We start from the raw sequence: 24,571 nt of genomic DNA on the forward strand, positions 1-24,571 counted from the left end.
TCATGGCTCCTTGGCGGCGATTGGCTGGAGTATGGAGTCGGCTATTTGAAGGCAGCGCGCGGACCCGAGACGGTCTTTGGGAGAGTTGGAGTCACGGCGAGGTCTCTGCCCCGCCGACCTCCTCTTTCCCAGTCGCCGCTGCCTCCGCAGGCCACCGAAGAAGCCTCCACTGCGGCTGCGGTCCCCTGGCGAGGTGATGGCCAAGGTGTCGGTGCTGAACGTGGCTGTGCTGGAGAACCCGTGTCCTTTCCACAGTCCCTTCCGGTTCGAGATCAGCTTCGAATGCAGCGAGGCGCTGTCTGACGGTGAGGCTGGGCCTATGCAGGGGCCCCAGGCCCTCCTGCCCTCGTTTTTGCCACCCCAAATCTCCCGGGAACTCCTACCCTGCCCACCGAATCTCCCTTTGGTGATGCGCCATGGCCGCAACCCCGACGACTCGGTGGCTACGACCAGTGCACGGTTCCCTACGTTGTCTCGTGGAGGCCGCGTCAGCCCTCGTTCCGCGCTGCTCGTCCTTGGCACTTTTTCTCTGTAGTAGTGTCAGTCTCCATTTAACCTGTAGAGACCCGCAGCCACGCCTTCTTCCCTTTGGCGAGACCCAGAGGTCATGCTCCTTTCCCCATAGGAAACCTCCCATCTATCCACTCTCCTATGGAAACCCAACCGCCAGTACCACCCCACCCCCCGTTTTCCTTGTAGACACCTTGCCCTACAGACCAGACAGACCCTCCTCTTGTCATCCTGTCTGCCCATGGCAAGACTTCCTCCACCCCATATTTGTCTCCTAACAATACCCTCCCCAGACAACTCCAGATTTGTCCCCAGCAACTCCTGCTTGCCAACTGTAACAGCATGGCTGTTGCCCAGACCGGGGCTTCTCTTTAGGTTAGTCCCAAATCCTATGTATGAAGCTTCCCCTGGGGGGGAGGATCTGGGGCTTCTGGCTCCAGCCTTTGCAGGTAACTTGGTCTTCCCAGCTCCTGTTCTGGGATTGGATGAACACTCAGGTAAGGATACTACAGCCAGGCAGGCCTCTGCCAGTTTCTGAGATTTCTACCAGCTTCCAGCTGACTCCATTCTGATAGGCCGCCCTGGTCTGGGGAGTGGGTGACCTAGCCAAACTGGGATGGGATGGATCCAACTTCAATCAGCTGGGGTTTTATGAATCTTTCCCTGGATGACTTAATTCATCTGCAGGACATAAAGGTGGACATGGCTGTCATCTCACAGATGAGAGGACAAGGGTCACAAAGAGCAAAAGACCTTTCAAAATAAGTCTGTGAACACATAAACCATGAGGTCACTTTGGAGTCTCAGCTCCACAGCAAGGCAAGCCCTGCTTTCAGGAGGAAGCACTCCATTTTTCTACAGAGGGTTGAAAAGATGTAGCAGCTGAGGAAGTGGAGCTGAGAGGCTAGGTTGTGGCAACTAGTGTTTCTTGGTGGCTGTTGGGTGGTGTTCAGACAAATCCAGACACTCCTCTTGAGTGGGAACTGCCATAGTGTGTGCTTGGGGGGGCAGTGGCTCAGCCCCTCCCTAGTTCCTCCTTGAGTTTAAAGGAGTCTACTGTGACTAACTGTAGAATAAGCTGGGTTAAATCCTTGCTGGAGCAAGGCAGGGTGTAAATGAATAAAGAAATAAAAGGTGGAAAGAATAACAGTGTGGAATAAGATTTATTTGGAAGCCAAGAGGAGACATAAGGGAGTCACTGTTCCTGATGCTTAGAGAGCAGGTTTCGATCAGCCTGAGTGTGCTCCTTGCATTTAAAAATGGTTGTGTGGTTATTACCTAGTACTACTCTGATTCCATATTTATAGAATTAGAACAAGGCTAAAGTCAGCCTGCTGGTCATGTTTTAATAGGAGCAAGGTGATTTCTCCAAGTCAGCCAGACAGATAATAGAAGTTTTACCATTGAAATTTGTTTCTGAGTTCAGGTTTATTTTATTTTATTTTTTGAGTTTAATTTGTCTGTGGATGTGGGCCAGAGACACACTAGATTGTCTTTCTCAACTGTTCTTCATTGCACTCTACCTTATTTTTTTTTAAGATTTTATTTTGTGTGTGTGTGTGTTGTCTACATGTATTTATGGCACCACTTGAGTACCTAGCATCTACAGAGTCCAGAAGAAGAAGAAGTTGGGTGTCCCGTAACTGGAGTTACAGACTTTGGGCGTCACCATGCAGGTGTTGGGAATCATACCTAGCCTCTAGAAGAGCAGCTAGTGCTCGTAACCCATGGGCTGTCTCTCCAGCTTTGTCTACCTGTTTTAGAGACTGTGTCTCTACAAAACCTGGAGCTCTGATACAGCTAGACTGGCTGCCCAGTGAGCCAGGGATCCACCCACCATCTCTTCCTTCTTAGTAGTGTGGTTTTCTTTTCTTTTTTGTTTTTTGAAACAGGATCTCACTATATAGTTCTGGCTGGCCTAGAATTTGCTATAAGTCCAAATTGGCCTTGAGCTCAGAGATTTTTGATCTGCTTGTCTCTGCCTCACCAGTGCTGGGATTAAAGGCACGCATAACCACACCTGACCTCTTTTTATTTATTTATTTTTTGTTTGTTTGTTTGTTTAGGGTGTGTGTGTTTTGGGGGTGATACGTGCATTGGAGTCCCTGGGAGGCAGAAACATCTGATCCTCTATAGCTAGTTTGAGCCTCCTAACATGGGTATTGGGAATCAAGCCTGTGTCTTTAAAAGCAATACTGGATTTTAACCTTGAGCTATTTCTCTAGCACCCTTGAACTCAGTTTCTTAGGCTTTTGTAGGAAACAATTTATCTGCTGAGATATCTAGCCAGCTCCCAGATTCTTTATCTTTCCTTCAGTCCTAGAAAGGGAAGAAAACATTTACTTGTAGGTCTTTTTTCTTTATGAGTATTTTGCTTGCATGTATGTATATATACCACATGCACACCTGGTGCCTGCAGAAGCCAGAAGAGGGTGTCAGATTTCCTGACTGGAAATAGAGACAGTTGTGAGCCACTATGTAGGTCTGAGAATCAAACCTGAGTCCTCTGTAAGAGTAACAAGTGTTCTTAAATGCTGAGCCCCTACTTGTAAAGTTTTGTTTGTTTGTTTCATTTTTTTGTTTGTTTTTTTATTTTTTATTTTGGGGGGTAAGGGTCCTGTGTATGGCATCTCTTGTCTGGAAATCAAACCCTGGACTACACACATGCTAAACAGTGGCTTTGTGGTTGAGCAGTGTCCAACAGTCTAGTTTAGAAGTAGAGCATATTAGGAATGACCATAGAATTTCTTGTCACCCAGAATCCTTGGAAAAGATAGAAGAGGATGCTTTTCCTTCAAGTTGTGCTGATTGGTTCTATTCCTTACATTCTGATTTACCTGCAAGATGGTCTAATCTTCTTCCTGGCCTCCTTTCCATGAACCGTGAAGAAGTTGTTTCCTTACATTTTGGCACTATCTATTGAAACCTGACATGCTCCCTCAGCCCGGTCAACCAAACCCCAGTTCCAAAAAGCTCTAAGCCTGTGATGGCCTCTGTTCAGCATCTGAAAGAAGACAGTTTGAAGGTTCCAGTCTACATAGTGGGTTTGGCCCAGCCTCTCTCTTTTTCAGCTGAAAATTTCAATAGGCACCAGGTGAACAAGTCAAAGAAACCAGATTCTGTGCACCAAAGTTGATCTGTATGGTGAGCAAAAGGCAGGCAATAAATATACAGAAGTTTAAGAAAGGGAATAGTGTGCACAGCTATGCCCTACCATTCAAGTAGACACCTGAGCTACATAGGGAAAACTGGTCTCAAAGAAGCAGGATGGTACATCCCTGTAACGCCAGCACTTCGGGTGAGGTAGTGGTGGGGGGTGACAGGTGGATTGGAAGTTCAAGGTCAACCTTGGCTGCATAGCAAGTTCCACATCAGCCTGGGCTACCTAAAACTGTCTCAAGAAAGCAAAGAAGGCCAGAGCATGGTGGTACATACCTTTAATGCCAGCATTCAGGAATCAGAGGTAGGTGGATTGCCAAGGCTACACAGTGAGACCCAGTTTCAAGAAATAAAACAATGGAGGGAGAAAAGGAATGGGCTGAAGAGTAGATCATCAGTGAAGCGTTTGTCTAGCATGTGTGAGGTTGTGGATTCTGTCCCCGTGCTGTGTAAAACAAGCGTGTCGTTAGTAATGTTTGCAGCTTCGGTTTTGTTTCCCCAATAGTAAAAGGGGTATCTTAACAAGGTGTCATTGTGAACTTAGGAGGGCATCAGAACAAAACAGAATTGGACTACGGAAATGGCTCAGAGGATAAATACTGTAGAGACAAGAATCTCCAAAAGCTCTCTGTATATGCTGACATGTACTACACTTAAGGCTGCCTTTTATCCTCATACATCTCATGGCTTAGGCATACCCACATTCACGTGCATGTAAACACATCATACACACTTAAAAAACAAAAATAGTGGGCTTTTTTAATCCCAGTGCTTGAGAGGGAGAAGTAAGGATCTTTGTGAGTTCAAGGTCAGCCTGTTTTATACAGTGGGATCCTGTCTCCAAAAAAAACAACAAACCGAAATCCAATCCTATATTTTGGTCAGTGTGAGTTTATACTGTATGAATGACTGATGGTTCACACCTACTTTTGAGGAAATAGTCTTCACCATTGGCTTCAGGAGTCCCTCAGGTACCCACAGATGCTCAAGGCCCATCTACAAAATGGTACAGTATTTGCACACAACCTGCACATATACATAGTCTCTCATAGACATTTATTAGTACTTTTTTTTTTTTTTTGGAACAGGGTCTATGAAGCTTAGGTTGGTCTTGAACTTAATATGTAACAAGAATCTAGACTTGAGTTCTGGATCCTCCTACCTGCATCTCCAATATGCTTGGGTTACAGTTATGTGCCACAACAACCAGCTCCTCCCCATAGACTCGTCTACAAGTGACTTTTTTCTTTTTTCTTCTTCTTCTTCTTCTTCTTTTCTTTTTTTTTTTTTTTTTTTTTTTGGTTTTTTGAGACAGGGTTTCTCTGTGTAGCTTTGCGCCTTTCCTGGAACTCACTTGGTAGCCCAGGCTGGCCTCGAACTCACAGAGATCCGCCTGGCTCTGCCTCTCTTTTTTCATTTTTTTAGGCGAGATAGGGCAGGCAGGTTGTGCAGTTCCTAGTTTGATGTCGGCAATATTCAGTTGCTCTTTTCTTACTCATTGAGACAGGGTCTCTCAACCCCAGAGTTGATGGTATGGCTTATCTTACTAGCCGATTTGTTAAAAGGTTCACCTATGTCTCCTGTCTCCTTCCAAGGCTGCAGTTAAACAGGTGGGCCACTGTGCCCTTTTCACAGGCTTACATAGAAACCACTGTAATTACTGAACCATCTCCTCAGCCCTAGGTGACTTATTCTTAATGTCAGTGCTGTAGAAATAACTGTTATACTATGTTGTTTAGAGAAACATGAAATGCTTTTAATTCCAGCGTTCAGGAGGCAGAGGCAGGTAGATCTCTTGAGTTCCAGGCCAGCCAGGGAGACATAGTGTGAGAATAAATGTCAAAAAAAGAAAAGTTGTATATATTCATGTTTGGTACAAACTTATTTTTATGTTTGGCGCTGGGGGTGGACCCCAGGCATCATGAATGCTAGATGAGTACTCTACCTCTAGGCTTTCCCTCCAGCCCCAGATTATTTCCCAATATTTATAATCTGTAGTGTTTGGTTGAGTTTATGGCTACAGAACCTACAGGTGCTAAAAGCTGAGTATATTTTGAAATGAAATCTTGAGTTTCTCTGTTGTGTGAGGAAATGGCTCAGGGAGGACCTGAGCTTGTTTAGCACTCAGGTAAATACTGGGGAGGGAGGAGGGGGTACAGGCCAGTGGATCCCAGGGGCTCACTGGCCCCAGCCCGGCTGACACAGAGATACACATGGGCTCACACTTGTAATCCCAGCACTTTGAAGGCTTGCAGGAATAGTGTGAGCTCTGGCCCAGCCTGCACCACATAGGAAGATCCTGTCACTTGTCCCTTTGTTTCTACATATGTTATGTGTATGTGTGTGCTGATGCATGGAGAGGTCAGAGGACACCTTGCTGGGGTTAGTTCTCTCCCCATGTGTTTTCTGGGGATTGAGCTGGGTCTTTAGGTTTCATGGCAAGTGCCTTAACCCTCAGAGCCATCTCTCAGACCCAACCCTATCTTTTTTACTTTATTTATTTTTTTTGGGGGGGGGGTGGGTTTCGAGACAGGGTTTCTCCATGTAGTTTTGGTGCCTGTCCTGGATCTCACTCTGTAGACCAGGCTGGCCTTGAACTCAAGAAAATCCACCTGGCTCTGCCTCCCAGGTGCTGGGACTAAAGGCATGTTCCACTACCACCGGCTTATTTTTTTTTTTTTAAAGCTGTGTCTTACAAGCTGAAATTAAAGGCATGTACCAGTGCGATTCTATCCTTTGAAGAAAGAAAATATAAAATAGAACTTTATTAAGTTTAAAATGATTGCAGTTTATGGGCCCCTTTTTCAGGCATCTGTTTTTGTAGATGGTTTGATCAACTCTGACTTTTTAGTTAGTATTTTATGTGGTCTTTTGTGAATTCTTGAGTCTGTCTGGCCCATGGCAAGAAGGGGGTGCTTCACTGTCTACTTTCTTTCTGAATATACTACATCTTTTCTTTCAATAGGTTTTGCCAAAAAGTATTGACCTAGATGAAGCAAGGTCAGGTGCCTTGGGGGCACGAGCGACTGTCCTGGGTTAAGCTCTTTTTGCCTAGCCCTCCTTCCAGCATATTAATTAAATCTATGAATATATGAATGACTCCAGGGGTCTTGGGGAAGGGGCCTGAAGAAAGTAGAGTTCGACAGAGCCATCTAAGCAAGTGAGAGCAAGGGCGACATGCGTTTCTGTCCTTCCAGAAACATGGCCTCTTGTGTGTCACTTCTTTTTACAAAACTAAAGCCGTGGGGCCGGGGCCTGGCTCAGCCCTACCCTACAGCAGTGCTTTTGTTTAGCATGGGCAGGCCCTGCGTTCTATCCCAGCACTGCAAAATAGTAAACAGCTAGGGACAGCTAGAAAGGTAGTTCAGCAGTTAGAAAACTGACCCTCTTCCAGAGAGTCCAGGTTCAGCTCCAGCACCTACATGTGGTTACAACCATCTGTAACTCCAATTCCAACAGACCCAGCACCATCTTCTGGCTTCCATGACACAAAGCACCAAAGGGTACATAGACATGCATGCAAAACACCCATATACATAAAAGGAAAACAACCTTTGGAAAAGCACACAGGAAACTAAAGCTTAAAAAATGAAATAGTGTGCTCACTTCAACAGCACATGCACTAAAATTAGAATACAGAGAAGATTAGCATGGCCCCTGCACAAGGATAACACGAAAATTCATGAAGTGGTCAAAAAGAAAAAGAGAGAGAGAGAAAGAAAAAAATATAGCTAAATAAAATTTCCCAGAAATGTCGAGGCTTGAGTTTGAACCCTGGTGAGCCACAGGCATGGGGGTCACTCAGAAGGACCTAGGTGAAATTGTAAAGGGACAAGGGAGTGGATGTATCAAAGCTTTGTAGTCAGGTGACAAACCTCCATAGAATGATCTGGTGTCGGTGTGCTTCCAGTGTTGGATGCCTGTGTTACACTGGACCAAGGGCCAAGCAGCTTCCAAGAGCATGCTGTCTGTGAAAATCTCAGCTTGTGCAACTTTTCCCAGCTGCTGGAGCTAGGGGTTGTGTAATTTCAAAGAGCCTAAAATAGGTTCTGGGTCTGAGGCCAAGCTTCTCTGTACTAGCATGACCTTGGCCCTCCTGCAAGAGGCTGTGGGCACCAGGGATCTCCCGAGACTGATGGGAAGGGTCTCCGGGTACTTTTTGCTTATCTCTTTTGGGTTTACTACAGGACTGCGCCCCGTTAGCAGTGGAGTACAGAATCGGGTTTTGAAGGTGTTCCCTGCCACACACTATTTGTTGGCAGAGCCTCTGTCCCACAAATGTGCACAAGGAGGCAAGGAGTTGGTGCCAGATGTGGACAACTTTGGGACAGATTGGTTCCCCCAGCAGCTCTGCCTTTGCCCTCCTGCCACCTGGCTCTCCTGCTGGACTGGAATCTGCCACTCTGCCCCAGTTGTCGAGGGATCTGCTCTACGTGGTGGCACCAGTCCCTCTGTGAAAGAGGATGCTGCTTCCTGTCCAGAGACCAGGGTCTCTGAGCAGCCCAACTCCCTGCGCCTTCCCCAAGCGTGGTCACAGGATTCCTGAGTCAGCCTGTGCTCTGTGCTTGTCTCTGCTACTGAGAGGCCTGAGTTTCCCCTGGAGGGCCAGAGTCAAGGTCACCTGGCCCAGTTAGGCCCACAGGAAAAATGTCTCCACTAAAGTAGCACTCATACTTGCTGTAATGTAGGACTGTGGTGACAGCCTACTGCAAACACACCAATCTATAGGACCCTCTAATATTTGGAGATGTGCCTAAAACTAACAGGAGGACCCTTGCCTTGCTCTCCAGCAATTTTCAGTCCTCAACTTTCCCACCCCTCATGTGCTTGCAGACCTGGAGTGGAAGATCATTTATGTGGGCTCAGCTGAGAGTGAGGAATTTGATCAGATCCTAGACTCAGTGCTGGTGGGTCCTGTCCCTGCTGGAAGGCACATGTTCGTCTTTCAGGTAAGGAAGTTGCACCTTAGCCCTTGATTTCTAGAAATGTTTCAGGCTGGAGATGGAGCCCCAAGACCTGACATATACTAGACATGCATTCCACTACTGAGCCACACCCAAGCCTAGAACCTACTTCCTCTTTTACCTGAAAGCACACTGGTTTTAGCAGTCAGGTTTAAGTTCAGATCCTAACTTGAGCGTGGACTGGTGACACAGCCCTGTAATGCCAGTACTCAGGATGGTGAGGCAGGAGGACCACAAGTTCAAGGCCTGCCTGAGCCATGTATCCTAGTTGACTGCCAGGAGCTATCTACCCGAAGCTATCCTTCAAGAACCACTACTCTGGAGTCACCCCACCTCTGGGTCACAGCTCCTAGTGACCTCTAGGCCACTGACTTGTCATCTCTTCACAGGAGTTGTACCAAACCCATGAACATGGTTCATGAGTATTGCACTACTCCCCTCAAGGATTAAGGGGTTTTGTTGTTACTTGTTCCTCAGCCAGAGCTGAGCACATACCTATAAGCCCAGCACACAGTTTGGAATCAACCTAGGCTATACAGCAAGACTCTGTCTCAAATGCCGTACTAGTGAATATTGACTGTGCCCTCAGCCAGTCGCACTGACCCGAGTCTGAACAAAGCTTACTCAACACCGATTTCCTCCATACGTTGCTTTTATTCAGGCAGCACTCAGCACTGCATTTGGGGATCTTAGTTATTTTGTTATTTACTGTATGATGTAAGTCTTGACTCATTGATTACACGTTAAGACATCTCAATACACCATTTGGCACCAGTGAGTTAAACATTTGCATGTATAATGAAGAATCAAGTAAGTATTTAATTTCTACTAAAGGTGTAGCTGAGTTTAGTGGTGTTCGTTTATAATCTCAGTATGTGGAAGACTGAGGTAGAAAGACTGCTTCAGGTTCAAGGCTAGCCTAGGCTACACAGCCAAATGCTGTTAAAAAAAAATAATTAGGCAAGCTGTGGTACACCTTTAAACTGAGCACTCAGGAAGCAGAGGCAGGTAGATCTCTATGAGTTGGAGGCCAGCCAAGGCTACATAGTGAGGCCTTGTCTCAACAAACAAACAAAATACAAGGGGGTGTAGTAGAGGTGGTGATGAATATAAAACTTAGTGTTTGTATTCTGCCCTGGGATTTTGGCAATGTAGCAAAGAAAGGTTCCAGAGGGTTCCAGTCTTGGTTGCTAAGCTTTGTTTCTAGGCCAGGAGAGAGACAACACTGGTAGCTGGAATGTGTTACAGAACTGTTCACATTCTGACAGATAGAAGCCAGGCTTGCCACATGAAACTCCTGAATTTCGGCACTAGGCAGACAGTCTAAGGTCCTTGTGCTCCACACTGGAAGCAAAGCCGAAGGCCAAGGAGCCCGAGTTTGGCCCCTGCTGTAATCTAAGCCCTGGGTTTGCCTTGTTCTTCACGTGCCAGTAAGTATGGAAGTACCACACTTACTGGTTTTGAAGTTTCTAGATGTGTCGAGTTGGTGGATTTGCAAACTCAGAATAGTCAGTGACTATGAAGATGGGCTTGTGACTGCCAAATGGAACTATGTCCAGTCCAGTGTCACTGGGCTCGTCTGTCCCCTCCCACGGTCCCTCCCACACTCCTGCCTGTCAAGCCCACTAAGCCCCATGTTCACAGCCAAGGCCTACTTGCAGAGCATGCAGCCTGGCTCTTGAACAGGGCCCCACTGGTGATGCTCTGCTCTCTGCCATGAATCTGGTCAAGTGTACATTTGCATTGGTTTCATACAGCACAGCTGCTGCACAGCCACACATGCTGATCTGTGACTCCATTCTCTGTTGTTGGGTTTGGTCGTCCTCCCAGGATGACTCCTGCCTGGCCTCCGTGCTTCTGCTGCAGCCCTCTGCAGCCAGGCCTCCACGTGCTGCCCGTCTTTTCAGACCGTACATCCTCTAAACACTGCTGTTTCCCAAGCCCTGAACTGACCCAGCAGGCCTGGGGTTGCCTCGTATCCACCTGACCAGCTTCATCTCATGTCAGTCCCCTTGTGTACCACATTCCACCTGAACACCCTTGTCTCCTAGTCAAACTCAGCAGTTCTGAATTTATTATTATTGTTGTGGTTATTGGGACTAAGGACTATGCATGCTGAGCAATCATGCTGCCGAATCAAATCTATGATGTATAGTTATATTTATAGTTACCTGTACAGTTTGTCTAGTCCTAGTTCTTTGGTAGACTTTGTGTCGTGATTGGCAGTGCTAAAGGCCAGGCTGTGTCTCCCCAGGCTGATGCCCCAAACCCATCCCTCATTCCTGAGACGGATGCTGTGGGTGTGACTGTGGTCCTCATCACCTGCACCTACCACGGGCAAGAGTTCATCCGTGTGGGCTACTATGTCAGCAATGAGTACCCAAACCCAGAGCTTCGGGAGAACCCACCCCCAAAGCCAGACTTCTCTCAGGTGAGCCTGTCTCTGCACTTCCTGCTCCAGACAGTCCTGTTCCTTTACAGCTGAGGGGGATAGGAGCCAAGGTCAGGGAAGGTTAACAGGTCATGCTGCCTCTGAGCCAGAGCTAGGGGGAGTGGAGCACACTGTGGTCCCAGCACCCTGGCCCTCAGAAAGTTAGAGGCCAGCCTCATCTGTACAGTGAGTTCCAGACCAACCTAGACTCCATAGCAGACCCTATTGGGGGTGGAGGCAGTGCTGGAGGGCTACTGGAGAGAGAGCTCAGCAGTTAAGAGCACTGGCTGCTCTTGCAGAGGACCTGGGTTTGATTCCTAGTACCCACAGCCTCACAGCCACCTTTAACCAGTTCCAGGGGATCTATGCCCTCTTCTGACCTCCATGGGTATCAGGCACAAAGGTAACAAATAGACATACATGTAGGCAAAACATTCATACAATAAAAATAAGGATATTTTTTAAAAAATCAAATGGGCTGGAGAGAGGGCTCAGCAGTTAAGAAACTTGCTGCTCTTCAGAGCCCAGGTTCAATTCCCAGCACTCACATGACATCACATGGTGGCTGTTACTCCAGTTCTAGGCTGTGCCTTCTTCTGGCCTCCAAAGGCACCAGGCATACACATGGTGCATAGACATACATGTAGCCAAACACTCACATACATAAAACTTTTCAAAAAAAAATATGCTAGGCATGGTAGTTAATACCTTTAACCCACCCCCACCCCCAGCACTTGGGAGACAGAGGCAGGGGATCTCTGAGTTCCAGACTAGCCTGGTCTACATAGTTGAGACTCTCTCTCAAAACAATCCAAAAACAAATGAACAAAGGCAAACAAAACCAGGATGAGGAAGGCCCTGTTCTACCCTACAGTGTTCAAGCATCTTTTGGGCTCAAACTGGAGGGAGTCCTGTCTGAGGGAGTCCTGGCCCTTTAGGAATAACAAGCACTTAGGTGATAGGGACTGGCATTCTTCTTCTTGTGCAGCTACAGCGGAACATCTTGGTTTCTAACCCCCGGGTGACCCGATTCCATATCAACTGGGACAACAACGCAGATAGACTGGAGGCCATAGAGAACCAGGACCCTAACCCAGACTTGGGCCTTCCCTTCAGTTGCACTCCTATCAAAAGCCTGGGCCTCCCTAGCTGCATCCCAGGCCTCCTCCCGGAAAACTCCATGGACTGCATCTGATGGGGCCAGACTGGTACCAGTAGGATGCTGGCCAGTCTCCTTGCACACCTGGGGGCACCTACAGACTCTCATGCGTGGTCATCTCAAGGATTTGGGGGCCACCGGCTGCCTCCAGACCTGTCAGCCTCAAAGAGAGACCAGTCTCTCCCCTCAGGTCCGGAAGAATCATCTCACTTATGACCCACCAGCCTCTAAGAAGCAGGTACTTAGATGCTCATTCTTTGTACCATTTTTCCTCCTACACCGGCAGTTCCATGAGCTCTCTGAACATCGCCTGCCTTGAGGCTTGTTTGGGCAATGACTGGCTAGCCTTTGGCCAGAGGCTGTCACTCCTTCCCAATCCAGTTCTTGGGGGTCTCAGGCAGACTCAGTACCACCACTGTACTTCCAGGGTGTCACTTAGTCTAACCACTACTAGAAAACTCCCAAAGGTAAGCTCCCCAGGCCAAGGAGGAATGGTGGGTACTTTGGTCACAGCCATCTCATCTGGTGACTGAGCCTGGCTTTCTGGGAGGACTGCTCTGGGTAGGAGACATGTTGGAGATCCTGCTTCATGGAGTCTGGCCCCATGGAGTCATCAGGGTTTGCTTTGACTGTTGACATGTTCTCATGAGCTACCCAGTCCTCTGAGATAAGGGAGGCATTTGGCAGGCTGACCTGAAACTCCCATTTCATCTACCCCTACCCGGAGCCCTGGGTCCCCTTGCTGCTACATGGATGCTATTGTGATTGCAGTGTGTATATTAAAATGCTTTTATATTCAAAGTTTTTGTTGGTTTAAAAATAAAAGCACTTCATCTAGATTGTCTGTTTCCACTTCTTTTTTTTCTCCCTCCCTAGCATGCCTGGAACTCACTCTGTAGACCAGGCTGGCCTGGAACTCACAGATTCACCTGCCTCTGCCTCTGGAGTGTTAAGAGGATTAAGAGTGTGCAACACCACACCTGGAGAAAGTTGGTTCTTTTTACACTTTTTTTTTTTTCTTTCCTAAGACAAGGTTTCTCTGTAGCCTTGACTGTCCTGGAACTCACTCTGTAGACCAGGCTGGCCTCAAACTCAGAGATCCACCCGCCTCTGCCTCCCAAGTGTTGAGATCAATGGCATGTGCCACCACCCCCAGCTTAAAACATTTTATGTATTGTCCCGTGTGGCTGTCTGTGTACCACTTGAGTGCCTGGTGTCTGCAGAGGCCAGGAGGACTTTGGAACTCCTGGAACCAGAGTTACAGAGGGTTGTAAATTCCCATGTAGGAGCTGGGAATTGAACCCAGGTCCTCTGGAAGAGCAGCCAGTGCTCTTAAGTCATCTCTCCAGCCTCTGTAACTTTTACTTTTTATTTATGCAGTTTCTTCTTTGGCCTCCTGTGTCTCCTTCACCATATCACGGATGGCCTCTTGTCCTGAAAGTGGCTGGCCCTTCTCTTGCTTGCTTCCTATTAGTCTCATCTGGTTGTGCAGTTTGTACCACAAGCTGAGGCTCAAAGATTGTTTTTCTTTGTCCAAGGTTTATCTTTGTCCAAGCAGAAGTATACCAGCTGTTCAACTGATGACCAGTGATCTTTCTTTCTCACTTTGACCTTGACCCACAGGCATAGAGCAACATTGTGACCCAAGGACACACACAGCCACAATTTAGATAATTTCACTTAGCTATGGTGTAACTCCCCAAATCAGAGATGGAGCATTTGGCTCTTCTGCCAGCTCCCATAATCCGAAAAGCCCTACTCTGGCAGGGTACTTACCTACTGGTGGACTGTAACTGAACTAGTAGCAGGAGTGCCTAAGTTGCTGGCTTAGAAGTTGGGCATGAACTGCCGAGCACAGCATTGAGTCTATGGGTATATGTTGCTAAGAACCAGCTACCCTTTGGGGTCAGGAAAAGCTAGCTCATTGTCCCTCGGCACCTTCCACCCTGGCCACCCTCTACTGCAGAGGTTCTCTGGTGGGAGTTGGGATAGCTTTGTTTCCCGGAGTACCTTTAGCAGTATCTGGAGATGTTTATGTTGCCCCAGACAGCAGAAGATCGAGGTGTACTAGCATCCAGTGTGCTAGGGGAGGGTTCCGAACACCAACCTAGTGTGTGGGAGACCCCTTCCTACACACTGAGCAGAGTGCTCAGGCCCCTGATGGCAGTGGCACAGTGGGAAATTGACCATGTTCTGGCAGCTCAGACTTGAAAGAGCACCCTGGGCAAGGTACAACGCTTGCTTAGCAGCTGGTAGGCATTGTGTTCAACCCCTGCATTGTAGAAATATAAAATTTAAAGATGGGCATTCAGAAGGAAAGAGAATGGTTCCCCACCTGCCCCCAGGGGGCAGGTTACACTGGCAATGTCCAGGCAAATGGAGATTAGTTAAGAGCAAGGAACCAGTCTGACCATTCCTCCTCCAGTACCAACGTGCTGAGAAGGAGAAGTCATGAACTTGGCCAGTGTTATTCTTTTCAGGGGCCTAGGGCTGGCCCACAGCAGACGGTGAACGTTGACAGCGCCCTCCCAGCCTGCCCTCACTTCTGGGTCCAGCATCCTCTTGCAGCTCCGGTTGTGGCGATAGCAAACAAGGCGAATCCCGAGCTGGCCGGGTCACGGCTGCCGAGCGCCAGGCCTTATGAATGACGCCGAACGGCGCCCGGCGACCTCTGACCCGCGGCGCCAGCCGGCCCCTCCCCCGCTGGCAGGTGGACAAGCCGCTGCGCCGGCCCGCCGTGGCGTCACCCTCCGCTGGCCCATGGCCGCCGCCGCACTGGGCAGGGGCGGGAGACTGCAGCGCTCACGGTGCCACATGGGCGTCCGCCCGGGCCGCCTCCCGCACCTCGCAGCGCCTGTCGCCCGGCTACCCTCCAGCCGCCGCCGCCGCAGCCGCCGCCCCGCCCGCTGCCCCGGCCGCAGCCTGCGCAGCTGCCCCGCCCTCTCACCCCGAGACTGACACTGACCGGGGCCGTGCGTCTCAGCCAATCGGTGGCCTCGCAGAGCGAGTTTGGCCAATCACATGCGTCCGCCCGCCCGACGGTGGCCCCACGAGCCCGTGAGTGGCTGAGCGACTGCAACTCGCGTCATGCATGCGGCAGCCTATGGTAGCGCGGGAAGGTTTCGGAGGGCCAATGGACAGCGGCGCGGGGCTGTCAGTCAGCGAGGCCTGAACCAATGGGTGGCGGGCTGCGGGGGCGTCACGGACAGAGGACTTGGGCTGAGGCTCCCCCGCGGGCGGGCGCAGAGAGACGCGGGAAGCAGGGGCTGGGCGGGGGTCGTGGCGCCGCAGCCAGCGCAGCCAGCCCCAGGGGCCGCCGCCTCCGCTGCCCAGCGCGCTCCGGGGCCGCCGGCCGCCTTAGCACCCGCCGCGCCGCAGCTCCGGGACCGGCCCGGGCCGCGACGCCGCCGCGATGGGCAACGCCGCCGCCGCCAAGAAGGGCAGCGAGCAGGAGAGCGGTGAGTTCCCGGCCGTCACCCTGATCTCTGCTGCGTGCGGCCTGCCCGTGCTCTGCTCATCACTGCATGCCCATCCCCCATGTGCCCCCCCAATCCTGCCCGCCTGCACCCCTGCCTGCTGCCTGTCCACGCTGGGGTCCGAGCACCGCAGAGGTACCTTGCCCCCGGTAGGGCCCCCGTGTCCATGGCCTACCATCCCCCACTGCAAAGGCCGTGCCCCCCCACCCAGCTGTCACTGCCAACCATTGCATGTATGACCGCCGGGGCCCCAGATGGGGCCCTGTCACCACCCCACCCCCCTCCTCTCCTAGTCCCTTTTCCCAGATTCTAATCCCCCCCACAGACTTCGTCACTCACCTTTTCCACACAGAGCCCCAGTGCCTGACCCTGATCCAGGCTCCTGCCAATCTTGGGAGTGCTGTGGTCCACCCTGCAGGGACCTTGGCCACTTGGTGACCACACCCCTCCCCCTCCAGCCCCCGCCATCTTTCTCCTAATCACAGCCCCCACCTCCAAGCCCCCCTGCCCCCATGAGCATTTCCCAGGGCCACCTCCTGCATTGTTTTCTCCTTCTGTGTCACTTGGCATGGGGGACAAGATCTTTCTGGGTCCCTCTGCCCCTTTCAGCCTGTCACTCGGCCTCCTCCATGTAAGCGTCTGGCTCTGGCTGGGGTGGCAGACTGTTTATGAACCTAGAGAGCTGCTTCTGCGCTTCCAGATCCAAGTTCGAGCTGGTCTCGTCCAGAGCCATTGCGTCTGTCCTCTTTCTTGGGTTGCGTGTGAGGGGAATCGGCAGAGCACCCTCCCATCTCCTGGCCTGTGCTCTGGGTTCCTTGGAAGGCCCCTCAATAAATGGTCATTTCACAACCGCGGTTCTGTCATTCACCCGGTCCCTGGGGCTGCTTCACTCCTGGTTCAAGGCTGAGAGTGAAATGTCGTGTTAGCGAGGGTTCATTCGACTTGAATTGGGATGGTCAGAAAGAGGATTGCAAGGGTAGAGTGATGCCATCCAGCAGTAGGTGACAGCTAGTGATTTGGCTTGCTGAGGACAGATGGATTCTGTGCAAAAAAGGACGCCCCCAAAGGGAGGTGTGTTCCACTCCTCTCCACCCCTAAACATGCTGAATTTTTCCAGCCAAGGAAAGAAACTGATTCTGTATTTGAAATACCTTCAGAAAGGGCCTTGTGCCCTGTTCCCAATACTTCCATCTCTTAAAATGATGTAACTCCAAGCTAAAGCTGGACTGCCACTGAGAACCCCTTCAGTTACCCAGAAATAGTCAGACCTCCCAAAAAGGGAGGCTATGACCAGCTCTGCCCTTCTCAGTGTCTGAGTCCCCAGAATGCCACCAAAGCCCAAGAACCTTCTGCCCCTCCCCCCCTTTCAAACAGCAGAGCAGCCTTAAGAGGCCTGGCATGTCACCGATGGGCGGGGGACGGAGAGGCAAGTGCTTGTAGTTGAGGGCTTGATGACAGAGGAGCAGGTGGGTAGTGCCCAAAAAGGTCTTGGGCTTGAGCTTGGAGGGGCCCAGGCAGAAGGGGAGGGGCCAGCCCCTTGGCAGGTGAGGCCCACCAGGAGGTAGATGGTCCTGGCAGTGGGCTGTATGTTGCAGTGGCCCTTTTGAAAGTTGAGGAGACAGTGCTAGAAAGGCCTGAAGCATATCGGACAGATTCAGCAGGAACTAAATGCCGCAGAGGGGGAATAGCCCAAGGAAGAGACCAGAGTCTCCGAGCTGGCCAGCTCTTTCATGGGGATGAAATCCCAGCTGCTGTTCATCGGGCATCCAAGAGGACTAACTAAAATGGTCTCCACAGACACACTTATTTTGATGATTTTTTGTCCAAATGAGCCATCTGAATTGGGCACGGATGAGAGCATACAGGCAGAATTCACACCCCATCTGTCTACCAGCAGATATCCTGGAGCCCACAAAGTCTCACCTCAGACATTCCTTTGTTTGTTTTGGGTTTTTCAGACAGGGTCTCACTGTATAGCTCCAAATGGCCTGGAACTTGGTCAAATAGACCAAGCTGGCCTCAAACTCATAGAGAGATCCACCCATCGCTGCCTCCTGTGCTGGGATTAAAGGCATGCATCTCCGTGTCCAGCCTTTAACCCAGACATTCCTAAGGTACCTTCACAGGAGTTAAACCCCAGCCATACTTTCTTAATTTAAAATGATAAAAACAAACCGTGAATAATAGTGCATATTGGTATTTCCAGCAATTCAGGAGGCTGAGGCAAAAGGGTTGTTTGAGCCCAACAGTTAAAGGCTGACTTGGGTGACAGCGAGATCCTATATCAAAATACAAATAAAACCCGTGTTCATCAAGATGGCTCAGCAGGTAAAGATGTTTGCTGCCGACATGCCAGTCTGCATCGTCTTCTTAGAACTTATGTGGTGCGAGGAGAGAACTGACTCCTACAAGTTGTCCTCTGACCTCCACAAGGATGTGTGTGCACACAGAATAAACGTAAAAAATTAAAAATATAAAACAGGCACAGCGACTCACGTCTGTAACAAGCAAAAGAGGGAGTGTGAGGCAGAAGGACCTAAGTTTGAGGCCAACCTGGGCTACAAAGGAGACATGGCCTTTAAAAAAAAAAAAAAGTAAAAGTAAAAACTTTACTCGTTTTTGCTCATAGGCCCTAAGCTATCACAGTCTAAGATTGCCTGCTGTAGTCTCTGATATACATTAAAACACAATGTAACTAAACGGAAGTGGGTACAGGCTTGAGGCCTGGCAACCTGGCTACCTGGGAGGCTAAAGCAAGAGAATCTTAAATTCTAAGATTGCCTGGACAGTTTCATGAGAAGCTATTTCAAAATAAAAGTAAATAAGAGCTGGAGACGCGGCTCAGTGGTACAGTGCTGGCGTAGAAGGTTCCAGGCCCTAGTTCAACCCTCAGTGCCACTAAAAAACAAATAATAATGTGTTCTGCTCCTGAGACCTAGTCAGACTGGGGAGACATCCCTCTGCCCTAAAGAGGAGGACCCCTGGCCGGGAAGCTTCTTAGAGGAAGGGGGGAAGCTGGGGCAGTAGCCACACCAGCCTGTAGGGGGCACCTGCATTTCATCCGCCGCATGCCTGCCCCACTGGGGTTGGGAAGATGCCTAAGCCTTCCGAGGCACCACGCAGGCATCGTGTAGCCACTGCACTGCCATCTCGGTGCCAGGCAAGGCAGGGTGGGTCTTCTCCTTGACCAGGAGGGTCTGGAAGCAGCCCAGCATGGAACAGGATAAGGGGAGGCTGCGCCCTAAAATGACACAGATGTTGATGGCCACGGTGAGAAGCCTAGAGGACAGAGGGAAAAGGTCGAGCCCCAGGAGGCTGTCAGCGCGGACACAGGCCAAGTGGGGCTCAGGTCTCAGCTGGTACACACCTCAGGGAGTTGAGCCACAGGAAAACGGCAGGAGTGCTCAGAGGAACCCCAAAGACCTCTACAAGGCAAGTCGATCCAGTCGCTGAGGAAAAGACATCCTCGGGACGTTCTTGGATGGAAAGAATTGTTGCCTTCAACATCCTATAGAGGCTCAAAAGGGTCAAACCCTTGTTACCATTGGCAGTTGTATGGGTGCCCAAGAGGGTCCTACCAGACAGCTTTGCCTTTTGCCCAGTCAGGCCAACAGAAGTTTGAAGGATTCTATCTGCCCTCCCCTGCGCTGATTAGTCTGCAGGTCGAGTTTCTCCTCCTGTTCCCACCCTACAACTCCCTGGCTCCCCCTACAGTCAGGGTCCTGAAGACTGGCAGCCAAACTGGTGCGACAGATCTTATGAGGCTTCCCAGCCACCGTAGTGCTAGTGCCCTGAGAAAGACTGAGTGATGGCTTCCAGCTCCAACGATGGTGAGGCTGAGCCCTGTTGCTATAGCAACTTCCTAGGCACTGTCTGCCCCTTAAGTCAGGGAAGGGCTGTGATAGGGTTTAGGGGAGCAAGTAGAGGGAAGGAGTCTGTGGGTTCTTGGGTATCCCTGGAAACACTTCCCTTCTTAACACCCTGGACTAGGGGGCCCGAGAGAGAAGAAGGGATGAATGGTCCATTTCAGACCAAAGCAGATGGTCTGTCCAGAGTGGGGTTCCAGCTCAGACAGGGCCATGAGTAGTCCCACCCAGTTTTGATATTCAGCCCAGAATGAAGATTGGTCTACCCTAGACCTGGATATAGTCCGGCTTGGTACCCTGAACCCTGCCCAGAGACAGATGAGACCCAGTGTTAGGGGGTCCTCTTCAAACTGGGGGTGCAGTGTAGTGCACTCTTGCCTGCTACTATGACCCTCACATTTGAACCCAAGGTGATTTCTGTGTCTTGCTGTGGCACTGACTTTCCTAGAGGTGTCTGGAGTTTTCTCAGCACATCAAATCCAGAGAGTGGAGGCCAGTGGCACCCTTCCCTTCCAAATGAGAGAAGGCTAACAGGTCCTTGTCCACTTCCTGTCCAGCAGGGGTCCATGGGTGCTAGGCAGCCCCAGGAAGGCCACTATAGAGCTTCAGCTTTGGGAGCCTGGAAAGAAGGAAGATGATGATTAACGCTACCTTCCCCTCCCCCACCCAAGTTTAGCCATTCATTTCCGGTTTGGACTTTCATGGCTGAGAACAGAGCCAAGCACAGGGCAAGGTTTGACAGAGGCCAAGGACATCCCAGGACACCGTTCCCCTCTCGCCCCTTCAGAGGAACAAGACAGGGAACCAGATGTACCCATTTCTCTCAGGGGTAGCAAGATTTGGGGGCTCCGTGTTGAGCGGAAACTCAGAGAAGATAAGGTGGCTTTCGCCACTGTTCCCCACCCTGCCTTCCTCTCTGGCTGTTCTTTCAGCTAATTAACAAGCTCTGGGGCTTCTTTAACCTCTGGAGAACTGGAGCCTGTTGCCTGGGCCTGGGCCTTAACTCCTTCACCTCTGCCCATGGGCAGTACTTTGGGCACATGGACTTCATGCAAGCTGCACCATTGGGGGAGACATCCTGGGAGCCATGGGCATCCCTGGAAGGGCAGGCCAGCCGGAGGGACACCCTCTAGAGAATCTTCCCAGCTCCCGCTGCCAAAGAGAGCCTCTGCAGGCCTTGGCCAGCCTGGAGCAGGTGCCTTTAAATGCTTCCGTGGCAACCAGCTCCTTCCCCCACTCCCAGACCTTACGAAGAGGCGCTGGTTACTCCAGCAAAGAGAAGATTGCAGATAGACCCCAGGGCCACCTGGGATGGATCTGGGGTCTGGAGGTAGTGAGCATGAGGACGATGTCACCTTCCAGCTGTGGCTGCAGCTGTTCCTCTGTGCCCACCTGGCTGTCCGTTTCCTGGGTTACCTGCGCTCCACTTTCTGGGGACTAAAGCCCCAGTCAGCACCCTGAATCCTGGCTGAGAACTGATGGGCCCCAGATTGCCCCATGTTCCCTAACCCCCATGCCACACTCTGCTGGGAGAGGCAGGCAGCAGGTGAGTGTGGGGTTCCAGGGTTAGGCTTTGCTCTTGCTGTGCACCACCCCTTGCCTTTCTTGTTTATTTTTTCAGAAGCCTGCCTTGTACTTGAGATCCTCCTGTCTTAGCCTCCTAGTTCTGGGGTTCCAGCTGAGCTATTCTGTGTTGTCGATCTTGGGCTCGAACCGAGGCCTTGTGCATCCTGGCAAGTGCTCTGCCCTGAGCTGCAGCTCCCGTCTCCAGTCCTTCAGTACAGGCTCATGCTATCCATCCTAGGCTGGCCTTGAACTCATAATCCTGCTGCAGCTCACAAGTCTTGATCTCACAAGCCTGTGCTATTATTCCAAGCCTGCTCCTCTTGGCACTGTCCTTCCTGCGCCCTGACCTGTCCTAGTACTAGGGAACCTGACTCAAGAGGGCTGCTCTAGCTTCAAGGACATCCTGGGCTACATAGTGTCACGTCATACTGGGCTACAGTGTAAGATCTTGTCTCAGAAAATCAAGAGAAGGGCTGGGTGTGGTTGTACATGCCTTTAATCCTATCACTCAGGAGACAGAGGCAGGAGCAGAGGAGGTGAATCTCTGTGAGTTTGAAGCTAATCTGGTCTACACAGTGAGTTCCAAGACAGTGAGGACCATGTAGAGAGGCATCCTGTCTCAAAGGAAAAAAGGAAAAAAAAATCAAGAGAGAGTATTAGCCATAGTTCTCCAAAGGGAGAGAACTGGCAGAATGAATATTTATATATGGAATTTATTAGAGTGGCTGCAGGCTGTGGTTTGGATAGTTGTTCAGGCCTAAGACTGCATGTCCAGTAGTCCCAGTCTAGTGCTGGAGTTCTGGAAGATTCCTGGACAGCTGCTGGTCTTCAGTCTACACTGAAATACTGAAGAAGTAGGTTCTAATATCAGCAAAGGAATACCTCAGAGACAGGACAGATGACTTTGCCTGTGCAAGTGAGGGCAAGCAGGCAAATCTCAGAGTTCCCTTCTTTTCTGTCTTTTTATGCGGCTCTCGCCAGAAGATGAGGCTCAGGTTTATGTGGATCTTCCCATCTCAAATAATCTAATCAAGAAACCCTCACAGGTGTGTCCAGCTGCTGAGGTTTCAGTTAACTCCAGATATAGTTAAGTTGCCAGGTTCACCATCACAGAGGGAATAGCTGGCATTTCTGTACCATAAACCTGGTGCCAGGCCACTGGCCAGTCCCCTTTGCCAGGATGGAATTATGACTCCCCACCACCCTACAAGAACATCAGTGCTGTATCCTCATTTGCTCCTGTGGAAAACTGAGACCCAGAAACATCAGAACAGTTGTCCAAAGACACCACCCACCACGATAGACAGACTCGGAACTACTATCTTGAAGTCATGTCCCTCAGTAGCTATACACAACAGTGAACTGTCTTCAGTCCTCATTTTCCTGAGCTGTTAAGTGGGTAAAACAGATAGATGTAAGGAAGGTTGTCAGGCAGATCCAATAAGAGTGTGGATGAAGTGTGTGCCCCAACCAGTCACCAGGGACAGCGTCTACATTAGGAAATGAGATGCTGGCCTCAGGATGCTGCAGGCGCCAGGGAGGAGCGTGCCTGAAGGGAGGCACTCGGTGAAGCAGCTCGGGGTGAGAGCTCTCCCCTCCGCAAAGACAGGCACAGAGCCAGTGGAGGCCAAGGTGACAGCTGAGCCCCCCCCCCCCAAGAGCGCCTGCTACACTAGCCCCACAGGCCTCCACCAGGGCCTGGCCTCAACAGACAAGCAGCCAGATCAGAGGCTATAAATACCTCAGCTGGCACAGCCCTGGCCAAGGAATGTCAGTGCTAGGGAGTCGGGTGGGGTGGGCTGTGTGCCTCTCGCTCGGTCTTGTGTGCCCCTGAGTCTCCATGAACCTTATTTAGGAATTACCAGAATCTGGGACCCACCTCTGTAATTAAAGGGGTACTCAGGCCCCAGCCTAATCAAGAGTCCCCAAGTTGCCTCTAGCCTCCCCCAAAGACACTGGTAAAATATCAGACTCTGGCTTGAAACAGCTGCACCCCAGTTCCCACCAGAGTGGAAAGACTTGATGTGCCTTGAGGCAGCCCACTCCGCCTAACCTTCCCCTCTCTCCCCAGTGAAAGAGTTCCTCGCCAAGGCCAAGGAAGACTTCCTGAAAAAATGGGAGAGTCCTTCTCAGGTAAGCGCCTCAAATGAGCAGTTCCCAGGGGACAGTGCCTGGCTCTGTCACCGTGTGCCCTACCCAGCCCCACCCCATCCCTTCCAACATGCCCACACTGACCCCTGCTCATCCCCAGGCCCCCACCCCATCCCTTCCAGCATGCCCACGCTGACCCCTGCTCATCCCCAGGCCCCCACCCCATCCCCTTCCAGCATGCCCACGCTGACCCCTGCTCATCCCCAGGCCCCCACCCCATCCCTTCCAGCATGCCCACGCTGACCCCTGCTCATTCCCAGGCCCCCACCCCATCCCTTCCAGCATGCCCACGCCGACCCCTGCTCATCCCCATCCCCTTCCAGCATGCCCACGCTGACCCCTGCTCATCCCCAGGCCCCCACCCCAGCCCCTTCCAACATGCCCACGCTGACCCCTGCTCATCCCCAGGCCCCCACCCCATCCCTTCCAGCATGCCCACGCCGACCCCTGCTCATCCCCAGGCCCCCACCCCAGCCCTTTCCAGCATGCCCACGCTGACCCCTGCTCATCCCCAGGCCCCCACCCCAGCCCCTTCCAGCATGCCCACGCTGACCCCTGCTCATCCCCAGGCCCCCACCCCGCTGTACCCTTGCACCTGGCAGCCCCTGCTCGCCATGCAGCTGCCAGCAACTCCTGGGCCCCAGGCCAGGGCCGGATCTGGCCCCTGCCACCCTGCCTGGAAGAATGTCCCCTGGGTCATCTCCACCCACTCCCCAGGGCCCCCTCTGCCGGTGACATAGGGGACTCCCTAGCCCAGAAACTGGAGAAGTGGACCTGACCCCTCCCACCCCTGCCTACAGAACACAGCCCAGTTGGATCACTTCGATAGAATCAAGACCCTCGGCACCGGCTCCTTCGGGCGAGTGATGCTTGTGAAGCACAAGGAGACGGGCAACCACTTTGCCATGAAGATCTTGGACAAACAGAAGGTAAGATGACCGGCTGCCGGGTGTTCCCATCTCTGGCCACCAGACCCATGCCAAGCCCACCACCACTCACACTGCTTTCTTGCCCATTCATTCACCACTCACCAGCTGCCAGCTCCAAGGGCTCCACAAGTAATAGATCCAGTCAGCTGTAAATTAGCAATGCAGCCCTCCCCTGCGCCTCAGGTTTTAGAAAGGTCCAATGCAGCTTGGCCTTGCCACATGCACACTACTGTGCTGCGTCCATGAGAGTGAAGGGGTGTGTACATCTTCTCTGACATTGTAAGTATTCCATTGCTGGTTTAATGTCTACTGCTGGGGTGCAGCTCAGAGGCAGAGCACTTGGCCAGCATTCTCAAGGCC

The 24,571-nt window shown here is 51.1% G+C and overlaps 3 protein-coding genes, 1 long non-coding RNA gene and 1 other non-coding gene across 6 annotated transcripts in view; 4 read left to right on the forward strand and 1 right to left on the reverse strand.

The window, feature by feature from the left end:
• Positions 1–29: 29 nt before the first annotated feature.
• Asf1b (anti-silencing function 1B histone chaperone) lies at positions 30–13,062 on the forward strand. Its single transcript, XM_006993076.4, has 4 exons — positions 30–305; positions 8,503–8,618; positions 10,888–11,064; positions 12,053–13,062. The coding sequence occupies exons 1-4, from the start codon at positions 197–199 to the stop codon at positions 12,257–12,259; spliced, it is 609 nt and encodes a 202-aa protein (XP_006993138.1). The 5' UTR covers positions 30–196; the 3' UTR covers positions 12,260–13,062.
• LOC121829867 (U6 spliceosomal RNA) lies at positions 7,268–7,371 on the forward strand. The gene has a single exon (XR_006072935.1). It is a non-coding gene; the product is annotated as a U6 spliceosomal RNA (small nuclear RNA).
• Positions 13,063–15,438: 2,376 nt separating the features above from the next.
• Prkaca (protein kinase cAMP-activated catalytic subunit alpha) overlaps positions 15,439–24,571 on the forward strand; it is a 24,292-nt gene continuing 15,159 nt past the window's right edge. Inside the window, exons 1-3 of one of the 2 annotated variants that reach the window (XM_042277449.2) lie at positions 15,439–15,681; positions 23,203–23,264; positions 24,083–24,211. In XM_042277449.2, coding sequence (XP_042133383.1) covers positions 15,636–15,681; positions 23,203–23,264; positions 24,083–24,211 — 237 coding nt within the window. In that variant the 5' untranslated portion in view covers positions 15,439–15,635. Of the gene's footprint in view, positions 15,682–19,282; positions 19,530–23,202; positions 23,265–24,082; positions 24,212–24,571 lie in introns of those variants that run through there. The other variant, XM_042277450.2, reaches the window with a different exon arrangement.
• On the reverse strand, positions 17,881–19,256 carry LOC143273274 (uncharacterized). The gene is made up of 2 exons (XR_013051203.1): positions 19,067–19,256; positions 17,881–18,197 (listed from the first exon to the last, which is right to left on the reverse strand). It is a non-coding gene; the product is annotated as an uncharacterized LOC143273274 (long non-coding RNA).
• On the forward strand, positions 19,536–24,141 carry Smim46 (small integral membrane protein 46). The gene is made up of 3 exons (XM_076571850.1): positions 19,536–23,089; positions 23,203–23,264; positions 24,083–24,141. The coding sequence occupies exon 1, from the start codon at positions 20,877–20,879 to the stop codon at positions 21,024–21,026; it is 150 nt and encodes a 49-aa protein (XP_076427965.1). The 5' UTR covers positions 19,536–20,876; the 3' UTR covers positions 21,027–23,089; positions 23,203–23,264; positions 24,083–24,141.

This window comes from Peromyscus maniculatus, chromosome 5 (assembly GCF_049852395.1).
Source record: "Peromyscus maniculatus bairdii isolate BWxNUB_F1_BW_parent chromosome 5, HU_Pman_BW_mat_3.1, whole genome shotgun sequence".
Lineage (NCBI taxonomy): Eukaryota > Metazoa > Chordata > Mammalia > Rodentia > Cricetidae > Peromyscus > Peromyscus maniculatus.

Bases quoted from the DNA above. Each gene is read 5' to 3' on its own strand.
- Smim46 (XM_076571850.1), top strand. From the start codon at position 20,877: ATGGATCTGGGGTCTGGAGGTAGTGAGCATGAGGACGATGTCACCTTC.
- Asf1b (XM_006993076.4), top strand. From the start codon at position 197: ATGGCCAAGGTGTCGGTGCTGAACGTGGCTGTGCTGGAGAACCCGTGT. The intron at 306-8,502 runs GTGAGGCTGGGC...ATGTGCTTGCAG, and splicing joins CAGCGAGGCGCTGTCTGACG to ACCTGGAGTGGAAGATCATT. The intron at 11,065-12,052 runs GTGAGCCTGTCT...CTTCTTGTGCAG, and splicing joins CAAAGCCAGACTTCTCTCAG to CTACAGCGGAACATCTTGGT.